The sequence below is a fragment of the Volvox carteri genome, assembly GCF_000143455.1.
Source record: "Volvox carteri f. nagariensis unplaced genomic scaffold VOLCAscaffold_18, whole genome shotgun sequence".
In the NCBI taxonomy this organism is placed as follows: domain Eukaryota; kingdom Viridiplantae; phylum Chlorophyta; class Chlorophyceae; order Chlamydomonadales; family Volvocaceae; genus Volvox; species Volvox carteri.
In genome coordinates, this window is record NW_003307561.1 from 1,180,781 (window position 1) to 1,195,020 (window position 14,240).

Genomic DNA, 14,240 nt, shown 5'->3' on the forward strand with positions numbered 1-14,240 from the left:
TTTTGTTGCAGCACCTTAGGATTCCCGCTCGTACCCTGGGTCCGCGGGTGTTCCGTACTAAGGTGCTGCAACAAAATACCCAGACATGCGAGCATGTCTATTGGGGTACAAAACCGTGTGGGATGGGCAAGGAAAGAGATCTCTGACTTACAATGAGAAGCAAGTCTGAGCTAGTGGCAGTCTGATGCCAGTCTGGGGCGCACAGCGTTGCACTCCAGCATTCGCACGGATGGGGGCACAACCCAAACCGGATCCCCGCATCTGGGAAACCGGACAACCCAACACCGCAACAAGGTCGTCTTACTACCCAACAGAGGTCGGTAAACCCTGAATAACTGTCACGGGTACTGGTGCCAGGGTCGAATAACTGTATGGAAATTTTTTTGGTAAAAGCCGAGGAAAGAGTGTCTGCGGGCCGATGTACCAAACTTACTACGTTACACCATCGCTGTTAAAGCCACAGTTGTCTTGTTGCGCCCAATTATTGCGCAAACCTGCCTTTTGGGGGGAATTTCTGAACCCTGCCGTACGGCTGCCGTACCAGCGATGATGAATTTCTGCAACGGGTACAACGGATGGACCCTGGGTCCGCGGGTGTCCTCGTACCCTGGGTCCGCGGGTGTTCCGTACTCCGAAAGTTCCGGTGAGACTAGATGTGTCGAGAGACATGGGATTGGCGGACAGATAGACTCCGCCAAGAACCCGGAGATTGACAGACAGTCATACAGAGCCTATGACCTGGGATTGGCCAACAGGCTGACGAGTGTGCGTTGCAAACGTTTCGGATCTTGAACCCGGCTAGTCTTTAAGCCCTTCTGCGTGTCTGTCAGCATCGATTCTCAGAGTGACACGCTTGTGATGAGCATCCGCATTGACTCGTGTTGTTACTCCAGCGGTGTCTTACAGTCCCTGAGACTAGTGATTACCATCAGTTCGATGATACATGAATGCAGTCTCATAGCTAGCCTGTGACTATAAACGCTTTTCGGCATGTCCGAGCGCGCGAAGCCACTGCTGTCCATACCGCTGCCCCCCCCGTCGTCCCATTCGTCCTCACGCGCCGCTCAACCACCTGCCCGCTGCTGCCCAGGCGCCGCCCCCGCCGCGCCTCCCGTCCCTGCCCCGCCACCCGCCGCCGCCAGCTCCGCAAGCAAATGCTGCTCCCGAGCCGTCAGCGGTGGGTTGAAGCTGCCCGAGCTGAGAAGGCCCTCCGCCGCCGCTGCGAACTCACGAAGGAGCGCCGCCGCCGCCTCGTTGCGCACGTTGCTAGCACGGACACCGGCCGCCAGGAGCAGCCGCAGCAGCGCGCTGCAAAAGTCCGGTGAATAGGGCGGACTCGCAAAACCCAGAACCTTTTACAATAAGGACGCCGGTCGGTCACGGGCCAGAGGTCGAACCCAGCATGGCAGCATGCGGGGTAGGGCGGGAACGTCAAAGCCCAAGCAACAATTGCAAGAGTTCAAAAAAACGGGATGAAGGACAGGAATTGAAGAGGGGGGCGAGGAGGTGGGGCTAGGGGTCACGGGGATAGAAGTCCCTGAACACCCTGTACCTGCCAACTGCCAACTACCAACTGCGTGCGGTACGACGACGACAAGCCCATCGTCGCCGCGGCTGGCCGCCTGCCGCCCTGCCGCCTGTCCTCAAATGGCAGCACTCCTACGATCCGCTTGCCACCTACCCACCCACCCACTCCCCCGCCCAGCCCAGCCCCTTACACCGCCCTTCACTGCCGCCCCTATCCCCCCGGGCCCCCTCTACCTGGAGCACGAAGTACCTCAGCAGCATCGGGTCTGCAGCCCCCTGACGGCTCCACGCCTCCACCAGGTCCACCACCGCCCGCACTGCATTGCCGGGACCATTGCCGGGACCATTGCCCGACCGCCCGGCTGTGCTGCTGCTGCTGCCGCCGCCGCCGCCGCCGCCCCCGGGCCCTGCAGCAGCAACCGCCTGCAGCTTCATGAGCGCCACACACCCGTCCAGCATGAGGCGACAGAGCTCCCCCAGACCCGCACGGTGCAGCTCAGTCAGCGCCACGGACCACGAGGAGAGAACCTACGGGGCGGGATGAGGGGTCTAAGGGGTTGGGGGCGGGTAGGAGCCACATGGAGGAAGGAGTCCAGCCAAAAATGAACTGCCGTAGCTTTGGGTGGGGTGTGTCGCCCGCTTGCTGATCGGTGAACCGGTGCACTGAGGGTGCCCTTGGGGGGGGGAAATAGGTATGTCGGGGCACCCTCATCTAGTCACTATAGTCAACTTCTCAGTGGATCGCTCAGTTCTGCACACACCACCGACATCCAACGGAATCTGCCGAATCGACGGCTGCTCAACTCCATTCCTGGTCAGCTCGCAAGACAACTTTATCCCAGGTCACCACCGTCCATCAACTAGGGGCACTTTACCCTCCACCATCGGAAGGATTTTCGACCCTGACAGGTCTTGATCCTGGGATCTTCCGGGGGCAATGGTCCGTGCCTTAACAGAAGTGCCTGACCTGCATGTGTATGTATGTGCGTCTGTGTGTGTGTCTCTGTGTTTGTGTGTCTGTGTGTGTGGAGAGAACGGAGATCAACGGCGAGTACGGCAGTTTCCGGGTCCATGCCACCAACCTGGAAGAGAGAGGTCAATCCGTGGAATAATCGGAACTCTCCCCTCAACAGCGCTCCTCAGCAGCGGCCAGCAACTGCTACTGCCGCTGCTGCCGCAATGCAGACGGGGGGAGGGGTCTCCTGGAAAGGGGCTCTCCTCCCAGCGTCCCACTGTGGATTGGACCGAGCCTGGCGCCACCCCAAGATCCATACATCCTTGACAAACCCTAACCAGCCTCACATCCTCCGAAACCAAACCCGCACTCGACCCCACTCCCCCCCTTCGCCTATAACACCGAGACTGCCCCACCGGGGCCGCAAAACCCTCCTCCCCTTTGCCTATTACCCGGGGCGTGAGGTGCGGCTGCCACTCCGCCACCCAGAGAGATATCCGCAGCAGGGACGGCACCGCCGCTGCAGCCGCCACGGCGTCATCGTAGAAGGCGGGGGAGCCCAGCTGACACGACACGGCGTGCAGGAGGCCGTAGGCTACCACCGGCATCCGGTACAGCTGCAGTACACGTGGCCCACGCACACACACACACATGTATGCGCATTTACGCGAGGACGAGTGTTAGTGCGCATGTCAAGGGTGTTGCGTGTGTTTGTGTGTATATACACACACGCCTGCTCAAGGCGCAGGCTGTGTTGGCGGAACTGTGCTGCAGCGCGTGCTGAAGTTGGTTGTTTGAGGGCCTTGATCGCCACCACGCTCTCTCCTCATGACGAAAAGGGGAAACGCGGGGGTGTGCACGCCGTCGGTTGAACAGGAGGAGGTCATAGAGGCCCCTCACACCCCTCTCCTCCCGCTAGGGGGAGAGTGCTTCAGCGGTCGCTCATTCCCGTTGGGGTACCGGGTTAGGTGCCCCTGGCCAGTGTCAGGCCCGGATCGATATGTAACAAATACACAAGCATACATACCCACACGCATACACATAGATACATACACTTACATACATACATACACATACATATATACGCACACACACGTACCTACCTGCGGCGCCATCCGGAGGTCCTCCTCCGAAAACCTGCCGTGAGGTCGCGACAACAGCCCCACCGCCCAATGAATCGCGCGAGTTGTCTCAGCTATCCGTTGCGCCTCCTCTCCGGGCCCCGCTGCGTAACGCCCCCCTCCGCCGCCGCCGCCTCCTCCTCCTCCTCCGCTGCCCCTGCCAGCTGCAGCCCCAGCCGCCGTCCCGGCAGTAGCAGCAAAACCCACATCGGGATCCCCGGAGCACGGTCTGTGTGACCCCCCTCCGCACTGTTGGTGTGCCGGCGGTGTGGACTCTGCCCCTGCGGCAGTCTTGACGGGTAGTGGGGTCTCGGGTCGGACGCAGGTAGCCCTCGCCAGCAGGTCCCCGCATGCAGTGAGGAGGTCCCCAGGGGGGCCGCGGCTGGGGTTGAAGATGCCTGACGGCGGCAAGGTGCGTGTGGGTGGGGGTGGGTGGGTGGGTGGGTGATAATGTGTATCTGAGCACATTAGCGGTGAGCAGGTAAACATCAAAAGGTTAGTGAAGCCAACCCTGGCGGCTGCGCCAGACAGCCCTCCAGCCCCAAATACCACATAATCGGCTAACAGCCAAATCAACGCCTCCACTTCCCAAGACTCAGTGCACCGTTCAGTTCACTACAATTGGATGAGTTCAACACCCCCCCATGTTACTGACAAGCGAGTAGCGCCTGCACCAGCCTCGGGTGTTGCAGCGGCGCCGTGGATAAGCCAACAGCGCCAGTATTAGCAGTACCAGTACCAGCACCGCCACCACTTCCCCTCGCGCCGCCGCCACCGCCGCCGCCGGCTGCCTCAGCCGCGCTGCTGCTGCCGCTGTTGTTGCTGCTGCTGCCGTACAGGCCATGCAGTCTAAGCACATCGGAGGGTACGGGCCCTTCCAGCCCCGCCTGCAGCACCCGGCCGATCAGGTTACAAGCCTCCACCTGTGCCGCCGAACTGCCCGGGGGCGCGTAGAGCTTCTGGAAGTAGTCGGGGCATCGTGTACGACAACCGTACAACAGTACGGGATGGGACTCAGGGCTTGCCAGACACGATGTAAAACACACGACACAACACGAAAGTGTTGTGTGTACGGAACATGTACGGCAAGTACGCATGGTATTGTCGTACCTGCATGTTCCACACCGGCAGTGACGGGCCGCTCGCCGCCACCTCCGCCTCCAGCTGCTGGGCCGCCGCCAGCAGTGCCTCGCCGCCCGTCTGGCAGCCCAGGTAGTGCAGAATGTGCTGAAAGGGGGGAAACGAGGAAAACGTGTTTTACTTGGCAACATGGAGCCTTTGGTGCGAAGGGGGGTTAAGGCGAACCAACCACTGGCGATGGAGCAGATATACCAAAGATAGACGGGTAGTCCAGGAGAAGAGAGGGGGAAAAGAAGACGAACCACTGGCGAGTGAAGCCGCTGCCAGGGGAGGAGGGGAAAGAGGGAAATCATATGCAGACGCTGTAAGAATTCCCACCTTGCGAGGGGCCGTGGGGGGGAGGTTTACACCAGCTACTAAGGTTTAAGTTACTATATCGAATTTAAATCGGCGATACCGGACGCTGTTACATAGACCGTCTAAGTGGTCTCTTGGCTGATCTACATAACCAAGCTTTACAGCATCTCCCTGGACTACCTATCCCCATCCCCGTCGTCCTCCAGCCCGTCTCCTTCGTTCTTTGCTCCAATCCCCTCCGGACACCTGCCTGCACATGTAGGTACGTGTGCTGGCTCTGTTCGCAGCTGTCGCGGAGCTCCTTCACCAAGGCGGCCACCTCCCGTTTCGCCTGCGCACAAGCGGTCTCCAGCGCCTTAGAGCCGCCCGAGCCAGGGGAGGCAGCGGCAGCGGCCTCCGCCTCCACGACCCGCCGCACCACCGCCAGCAGCGCCGCTACCTTGTTCTCCAAGAGCTTGTGAAAGACGGAGAAGTAGGAAGCCAGGCCCGAACCTGCAGCGGCCACCTCGTCCTGGTAGCCCTGTGTTTTGATTTTGAATTTAAAATTTAAAACAAGAAGCCGGGTGGCAGGCGTAGGCGTCGCAGGTGGTGCGGATAACGTACATGCATACGCGTGGTGTTTTTACTTTTACTGTAGCGGAGTTCACTGGGTGGCCCTCGGTAAGCCCCACATGGATCGTAAAAAAGGCCATCCGTTCAAATGCCCCCTGCCGCCTTACCATCTTCATGATCTTTTGGATCGCAAAGTTGAGCAGCAGGCTGTTGCGATGCGACGCCGAAAGCTCATAAATGAGCTTGCGGCCTCGCGGGTCCGACAGCAACCCATCCAACCAAGCCAGCCCTTGGGAGCGAGTTGATTGAGACCCAAACACGCTAATGAACTTGTCGGGCTCGAACTTGGATTTCGCAAACTCCTGCACAGACGGTTAGATGATGCGACGACGTAGCGCAAGTCAAAAGATGGCAAGGAAATGCGTAATTTGTTTTGCTACGATTGCTGTGAAGATGATTTATTGCGGCTAAAGGCATGGCATGCGCAGGCGGGCTGAGACCTCACGATTGGGGAATAGAGTATAGGGAGAGAAACGGAGTGAACCCAAGGCCAGATCCCCACGTGGGCGTTTCTAGAATCCTGTAAGCACACCTTCAGGTAAAAGAACTCATCATGATTTGTGGAGGGCTCATCGTCCACCATGTCCAACCACTTGACCATCAGCATAGCCATGTGTGCATAGCCTGTGTAGACAGGGACCGAACAGCGAGAATAACAAATTAATCCTTGAGCAGGGCACATGAATCGCTTTCGCTGACTTCCAATGGCTGGTGTCACAGCACGCAATTAGCTTGACTGCCGATTGCCGACCCAGTGGTCACTGCTATGGTTCAACAGCTGCCGAGCATTTGTACACCACCTGTAAGTGGTTCGACATTGTTTCCCATAAACAAAGACTTTTGGTGCCTTAAACACCAGCCACAAGCTAAAGCACCGCAAGCCCTAAAGCACATCCATCGCGACTCGCTGCCTGTGCGCAGTGAGGTCCGCATTTCTGACAATATCTTACCTACATAACCTTCGGAGAGGCTTTCTAAGATGACCTCTGGCTTCCCGCCAGCCTTAATGTATTGCCGAACACTGTCCTTAACCGACGGCTCCAGCACAAAATCTGGCCGCCGAAGAAGTTCTTCCAACCGAGATAGCTCTTCCCCAGCCGCCTGCTTTTCAAGATTTACAGAGATAGTTAAAACGCTGCTACGAATGCTCCATTCTGCCAATTACGCTTACCATTTCGACTCCGCTGAAATCGTCTCTTTTGTCGGAATAGCTACAAACCTATGTAAGCAATTCCCATTTTTAAATAAAAGTCGCTTGTACCTTCAGCCATCCCAGCCATTGTTTATAAAAGCTTTCACCAAGCGTGCACGTCACATGCGACTTGCACCATCCGGTTAGGCAGCATTCCTAGAAAGGGACAGTCATCATAGTCATCGTCACAGCCACAGCCCGCACCACGTTACCTTCAAAAATACGGCAAAACCAGGCCGTTGGGCCGTTAGGCACTTCATCAATTCCCCGAATCCGCACCTTTTAAGCGCGCATTCTTTGACAGCCACGCTCGTTTGGCTGGATCCCTCATTGCTAGCTTCTAAATCGAGCGCGCAACGATCTGACCCAGTGCTGTTAATGCCACTGCTGCAGCTCCGCGCACAACCCAAATAATCCCTGCGTTACGCACCAGCCACGGACCACCACGACAGCCTTCCGGCTCCTGCTGCTGCTGCTGCTGTTTCATCTCTCCATTCCGGCCTCCCGCACTACTTAGCCAACTCCGGGCCCAGTCCCAACGCGCATATTTCCTCCTGGGCCCCGTACACGTTCCACAGCCCATCCCTAGCATCCCTTGCTGGACCCGGCCCAAGCCCTCGCATTCCAAAACACAGACGCACATCTTCCCTGCAGGCCCCGCCCGATATGTCAATACAGTGCCAACATACGTACATACATACATACATACGTACACATACACACCGTCTCAGACGTGGCTCAGTTTTGGACCACCCGCCCCCTTCGCCGCTGTCCCACAAAGCCCCCCCCCCCGGGCACTAACCCCAAGCCACGGCCCCATGCCTTGGCGGCGCCTAAATGGAGCGCACTGATGGCATCCAGCCTTGCCGTGTAACGTAACGAGGCCTAGGAGCGACTGTACTATAGATAGATATAGCTAGATGTGTAGCTAGATGTGCAGCTAGATATGTAGCTAGATGTCTAAGCTGGCGATTGGATGGGGCAGCTAGAGGGCTAAAGCCTCACGTAGCGCTGTGCAATGTCCTCAATGCGGGCAAAGCATGCCGTAAAGTCGGAGATGCTCATGCCGTACGCCTCGTACTGGTGTACGAACGCTCGCGACGCCAACATGCCGTACGCGCACTCCTGCATACGCTCAATGGGGCCCACGCAGCGCTGCGCTCCCAACACCCGATGACCCGCGGCGACGGCAACAGCCACGGCGACAGTGCGGTACGGCAATCGTACATGCGAAAGCAGCGGGGGGAAGTAAAGCCAGCCTGTCTGAACCCCGTTAATGGATGCGGGTAAGCACTGACAAACACGGATAAAGTACGGAAATATAAGAATACGGCATTCATGCTGTCGCGTGGCTTTAGGGCTGAGCCAGGGGAGGTGGGGCGACGCGGGTTCCGTTTCCCCTCGTTGCATGCTCCGAAACCTTAAAACCCAACTCAGACAGGGGTGGTGTCAGGTGTGATGAACGCACCCACTTGCAGCCTCCCCTCCCCTCCCCTCCCCTCCCCCTCACACGCCCAAACCCACACACCCGATCATTGCTCAGCAAGGAGGCAGACATGAGGCAGCGACCAAACTTGGCCGGATTGTACGACACTGAGAGCGGGTCGACCGTCCAGGCAGAGGTCAATGCGGGGTCCGCAAACTCCCCCACGTCCACGTCGCCTGTGTGGGTAGTAGGAATGGGGGGTTTAGGGTTTTAGTTATCGCGAAATGCGAATGTGCTGTTTCCTGTGAGTTCGCGCGTGCGGCTCTCCCGTCGGCCATTGTTTGGGGTTGTGGCTCCTGAACCCTGTGTGCATTTCTGTGCCCACGAGCCCACGCACTCAGGCGCGTAGTCGAGTGGGGCTGACCTGGGGTGAGGAGTGGGCGCTGTCAGCAGCATTCCAATGGGGTGGGGGGGAACTGTGCGCGTGGCAGCAAAGCCGTTCCGCCCCCCGACGGCGGAAACGACTCCCAGCCCCCCTGCCGAGCCCGCCCCCTGCCGAGCCCGCCCCCTGCCGAGCCCCCCCCTGCCGAGCCGCTCCGACCCGGCGTCTTGTTCCGGACGTGCCCTCATCATTAACACCGCCCGGGGTAACCCCCCTACGACCCTACGGCCTGACCGCCCTCCTTCCGCCCTCCTGACATTCACACTCAGCTGCTGTACAGACCCTCTTTCCCCGTCCGTACACACACACACACACAAACACATACCTGCCCCCTGGCCCCGGAGCACCAGCCAATTTGCCACCGCCCTGTTGACGCGGGGGCTGCTGCCGCAGGTGGCCCCGGTCCCCCGGGCTCCCCCTCCTCCTCCTCCTCCTGCTGCTGGACCCGCTCCGGAACCACCCGCGGGACTGTGGGGGTTGATGCTCCAGTCCATACCCTCCTCCAAGACACTACCTGGGGAAGGGGGTTTGGGGATGGGGAGATGGGGGGTGGGGATGGGGGGAGCTAAGCAGGGTGGGGGATGCGAAGGGGATGGGGTGGAAAGGGGAGGGACGGAGGAGGCGAAATGCGTTTGCCGTACAATTTGATTGGGGTACGAATGTTTGGGCAAATACCTGCCAAAGATGTGGAGTGGCAGGAAAACGTTTTGTGGGGGATGCGGGGTGGAGAGGAGGGGGGAGGAAAAGTGCAACTTGCCCGCCCTGGCCCGCTCAGCCAAAGCTTTACCCCACCCCCACCTTCACCCTCACCTTCACCCCCACCTCCACCTTCTCCTCCACCTTCACCCCCACCTCCAACCCCACTTACCCGTCACCAGCATCTGCCTGAGGCGCTTCAGGATGGCTGGCCAGGTGAAGGTGGTGAAGTCTATGCTGGCGGGTGGGAGCTGCGGAATGGCCCTCAGCGTCAACATGCGGTAGGCGGGGTGGGGGCACAGCTGCGTGACCAGATCCGCCAACGGGGATGTCGTACTGGAGTTCGTACTGGGGGCTGCAGGGCAGCATCCCGCTGCTGGTACGTAGCTCCCACTTCCGTACCTACCGCGCACGGGTCGCATGTATGGAGGGATGGGGTGGAAAGAGGCGCAGAACGGTCCTGATAGAGGGAGAGTTGATAAAACCATAGCAGCGCAACCCCCCAAACCCCGGGTGGGATCCCCCCCGTCCTACGCCCCCGGGCCCAACCACCCATCCACACCCACCACAACCTGCTCGGCTATTTCTCCCTTCAATCTCCCCCTCATCCCCCCATCCCCGCTCCGCAACACCCCTTCCAATGACCTCCGGGGCTTCCCCCCCTCCCCCCCCAGCAGCGCTCTTTCCTTGGCAGCAGCTTCACTCGTTCGTGGTTCGTCCTTCCCCCTAAACCTCCCTTACCCCGCCTCCTCTCCGCCTCCCCCCCAGGCGCCCAGTCGTACCACCCGCCCAGCAGTACCACCACCACCACCATCAATAATAGTGGTAGCAGCGGTCTTTATACCCCCGACCCCGAACACCCTACCCGTCAGTGGGCGCCATTCGGGTGCCGCTGCTGGCCGCCCGCCGCAACGCGGGCAGCTGCACCCCACCACCACCACCACCACCACCACCACCGCTGGCAGCACCGCTGGCGGTAGAGGCCCCAGGGGGGGTGCTGAAGCTGCCGCCGGCGTACGGCCCCCGCAGCCGTGACGGCAGCAGCACTGAAGCCATGGCACGTGCTGCAATGCCGTTCATGTCCTGAGGGGAGGCGAGGAGGGGGAGTGGCGGTGCAGACGCGGGCCGTGACGGAGGTATCCCGGGCCGGGGCTGCGGGGGGGCGGGGGGTTCGGGATCTGAGGAAGTTAGGACTTAGGTTGATCGCCAAGCTGGTGGGGTCGATAACGTGGGAGTGAGAGAGAGTGTGTGTATGTATATATGTATGTGCGTGTCCAGACATGCGCACACACTCACCGCAAAAGAAGGCCGGGGTATCCCCATCAGCCGGGCGCATGTGAGGTGAAGAGCTTCGTTCTCCAACAACACAATCCCGTCTGAGAGGTCCGACAGGTGACTCAGAGTGAACAACGTGTTGTACGGCTGTACGATAACCTCGCCGCTCTCATACGGCCTGCGGGTCGGGGTACCAACCAGCGGAGGCGCGTGCGGGACGGTGGGCACACACCACAGACACGGGAATCTGTCGTACTGTCGTACTGTTGTACCACCAGTCCTCCTCATTCCCCTCCTCACCACACGCAGCAATTGGTGATGAATGCCGAGTGGTACTCGTCCCTTAGCGCCTGCGCGACGTAGGTGCCCAGACCGGCGCCAGTGCCGCCCGCCATGCTTTGGAGCAGCAGGAAGCCCGTTAGGCTGTCGGCAGCTTCCACCTAAAAGCGAGGCGGGGAGACGGGCGGGGGAAAGACGAACCACACGCGCGGGGGGGATTGTACGACGCAAAACCCTAAGCAGTCAACTGCTGACATCCACAATACTGGGGTGCCGAACAGAGTCCAAAGCAGTGATGGTGAGGTCTCCAAAAAGGTGAGAGATGTGAAAGACAACATCCCCAACCCCCACATCCCACCATGCACAACTACACCCCCCCCCATACACACAGGCCAGTGGCAAACTTTATTCCAGCTTCACGTCAGCAGTTTTTTACTACTTCTCCGCCACCTCTACACCTAATTTTTCATACCTACTTTTCTACGGCTTGGCACTACTGTTTTTTCCGCGCTTTTTTAGTCCTGGCGGCTAGGTAGGTAGTTTTTTTTCCGACATCATCTTCACTACGTCATCCCGAGGTCGCCGCCTTCAAGGACGCCTTTTGGTCAGTTCTACGTCTGGTACACTCTTGCCCTGGCAGCAGCTTCACTCGTTCGTGGTTCGTCCTTCCCTCCCCCCCATACACACACAGTGGGCTACCCCAACCCAGCACTCGCACCAGCATATCCGCCGCGCCCATGCCCTAACCGCCGTACTCTCACTCGCTGACCCACCTCCCGCCGTACCAGCTCCAAGGCCGCCTCGTGAACACGTGGACCGTACCTGTTGTACGGAATAGTACGACAGAGTATGGCAGCATGTGCGCTTTTTGAGGCGACGTGGCCACTAGCTCGGCATACCGTGCAGCAGTAACACTGGCAGATGGAACACTGCGGCAGCAACGTACACAGTTCCTGGGCACGCCACAAAAAAACAAGAAACCAACACATCAAACCCCCACACGGCTTGGACGAAACACATTGTGGTGTCCACACGTACCTCTCTATTTTCCCCCCTCTCCCCCCTTCCGCCGTATTACCCAGGTATTCTACCCTCGTACCCATGTCGTACCCTGTAATCTCCCGTACCACGTACTCTTACCCGTGGAATCCTTGCGCCCAGTTGTTTCCCGATCCACTCTGCATGACCAGGTAACCCGAGGAGGAGTAGCGCCACCAGCTGCCAGAGGCGGCGGCGCTGGCACGCGCACCAGCAACAACCTGAGGGCCCGAGGAGGCATCAGGTCGGATCTAGGCGGATAGCTTGGGGCGGCAGGGGAGATGCTCTGTAGAGGAAGCATCTTTCATCCACCATCAAGCAGACATGGTGGATGTGGATGCAGCACGTGGGAACAGGCTGGCGTATGCTGCGTTGGGGCTGGTTCTGCAATAGATATTTTTCGCACCTTGGGCTCCATGTCGATGAGCACCGACCTCGCGGTGTAAAGGCCGGCTGTATCGGGCCCAGCCCTGTAGTACTCGTTGACGGCATCGAATCCGTAATCATTCGCAGAGAGTTCTCCGGCAAGGGTACTAAAAAAGCTGCACCCAAGCTGATTGCCACACTGTCCTAATTGCAGAGTTATCACTGGCATGAGCCAGTCAATCGCATTAGCTAACACACCTCTATACAACAGAAATACAATGCATTATTTGGACATAAAATTTATGTTAATACTAAGCTTTCTGTTTTATAATGTTTATTAGCTTCAGGTGACGGGCTTGGCAAAGTGAGCTTCCATAAAAATCAGTTTCAAGCTTCTGTAAGTTCCAGTTTCAGTTGACTGCAAAAAGCGACATTGCACAAGGTGAATCGATTTCTGTAGCAAGACGACAAGACGGTAAGGTGCTAAGGGGGCCAGTGAGGTACGAATTGGCGCGAAAGAACCCACCGTCGTCCGTCGATAATCAGATATATATTTCCGAAGCAAGGTGATATTTCTAATTCATTTTACACAACTGCATGAACAAAAGCATAGCGTACGGAAGCGGCGTGGTATTTCTCCAAGATGGTGCAGGATTCAACCGTCGGGTGTATGTAGAACCACTACTCACTCAGTACGGGTTGCCATCCGGTGTTACTGTACAGCACGCCAGGCACCTTCTGCATATGCTGGATGTACGGGTGTACAAGCACAGGATTTGTTGCTTGCATGCCTGCAAATTCCTAGCAGGTTTGCCCGCCCTCTCCTTCCTGGCGGCGCATCTCGGGCCCCGTACACTCTATTACGGCCAGAGGGCTCCCTACACTCTATTATGGCCAAGGTGCATGACAAGTTGCCAAACGCGGTTTCCCTCTGCGCTGGAGTGTCTGGAGACATTGTCCCGGGGCCATAATCACCATCCTAAAGCAAAGCCCTTCGTCAGCTCCTGGCAGTTGTCTCTGACACGCACGGGCCCTGGGGATTGCGAGGTTTGTTACGCGAGAAGTATCCTGCAGCCTTGCTTGCGGACGTGTCTTTTGCTTCAGCCATGTAACAAGGAGCACAAGATAAAAGATTACAAGATGCTGTGTCCTTTCCTACTCCCTGAATATTTAACATTGCAACATGTGTTTTCATGTCTCTGGGCGGTTTTCTTTGGCTGGCACTTTGTGAGCTTTTGGTGGACCTGTGGTTCAGCATGTATGGCACTTAGTGCTTCTGGAGTAGGATCAGCAATCCATTGTTGTACGGCGACGTACGGTTTGTAACCGACTTGCACCCTAACCAGGAAGCAGCAACGGTAAAACAGCCGATGTCGTTGGAGTGCACTGCAGTTACAAGCAAGCAAACATGATTGCGTGACAGGGAGCTTCACCCGTGGAAATTAGCCCATGCCGACTCCGAATTCAATGCTCAGCACCCAACGTCAGCATCCAATGGCATCTGCCCCCGGATCAATAGAGGCAACAGCTCCACTCCGGTTCGGCTTGCAGGCCATTGTAATCGGGCCCTTCATCATTCGTTAACATGGGAAATTTCCACCCTCTAACCACCTGCTCTAACGGTCGCAGAATTTGCAGTGTATGCATGTGGGTCCGAAGCAAAAATTTCCATGAATATTCACAATAAAAAACCTTGGCGAAATTGATGTTATGTCACGCACCCGCATGTTGATTGAGATGGTTAACCTCCTCAACATCCAACGCAACCTCTCCATAAATTGACAAGCATGCTATGCCAAGTACAAGACCTAAGTTATGTAGTAATTATCGAAGGTAATCCTACATGGAAAAGGGTTACATCCGTGCGATAATCG

The 14,240-nt window shown here is 57.9% G+C and overlaps 2 protein-coding genes across 2 annotated transcripts in view; both read right to left on the minus strand.

Annotated features, from left to right (window-relative positions):
- Positions 1-6,932, minus strand: part of VOLCADRAFT_104692 (uncharacterized protein) — a gene marked incomplete at its 5' end in the record, with an annotated part of 48,747 nt that extends 41,815 nt beyond the window's left edge. The window contains 11 exons of the mRNA XM_002950391.1: positions 542-649; positions 1,073-1,352; positions 1,762-2,055; positions 2,899-3,099; positions 3,811-4,001; positions 4,527-4,539; positions 4,714-4,830; positions 5,297-5,560; positions 5,760-5,954; positions 6,185-6,276; positions 6,914-6,932. Of these exons, the coding sequence (XP_002950437.1) occupies positions 542-649; positions 1,073-1,352; positions 1,762-2,055; positions 2,899-3,099; positions 3,811-4,001; positions 4,527-4,539; positions 4,714-4,830; positions 5,297-5,560; positions 5,760-5,954; positions 6,185-6,276; positions 6,914-6,932 (1,774 nt within the window). The remainder of the gene's footprint in view (positions 1-541; positions 650-1,072; positions 1,353-1,761; positions 2,056-2,898; positions 3,100-3,810; positions 4,002-4,526; positions 4,540-4,713; positions 4,831-5,296; positions 5,561-5,759; positions 5,955-6,184; positions 6,277-6,913) is intronic.
- A 905-nt stretch (positions 6,933-7,837) lies between these two features.
- On the minus strand, positions 7,838-12,595 carry tubD (delta tubulin; the record flags this gene model as incomplete). The annotated part of the gene is made up of 11 exons (XM_002950392.1): positions 7,838-7,999; positions 8,373-8,506; positions 9,038-9,124; positions 9,170-9,226; positions 9,581-9,756; positions 10,427-10,491; positions 10,705-10,861; positions 10,984-11,123; positions 11,736-11,784; positions 12,103-12,221; positions 12,407-12,595. 11 exons carry the CDS (start codon positions 12,593-12,595, stop codon positions 7,838-7,840), a joined length of 1,335 nt encoding a protein of 444 aa, XP_002950438.1.
- Between the last annotated feature and the right edge of the window lie 1,645 nt (positions 12,596-14,240).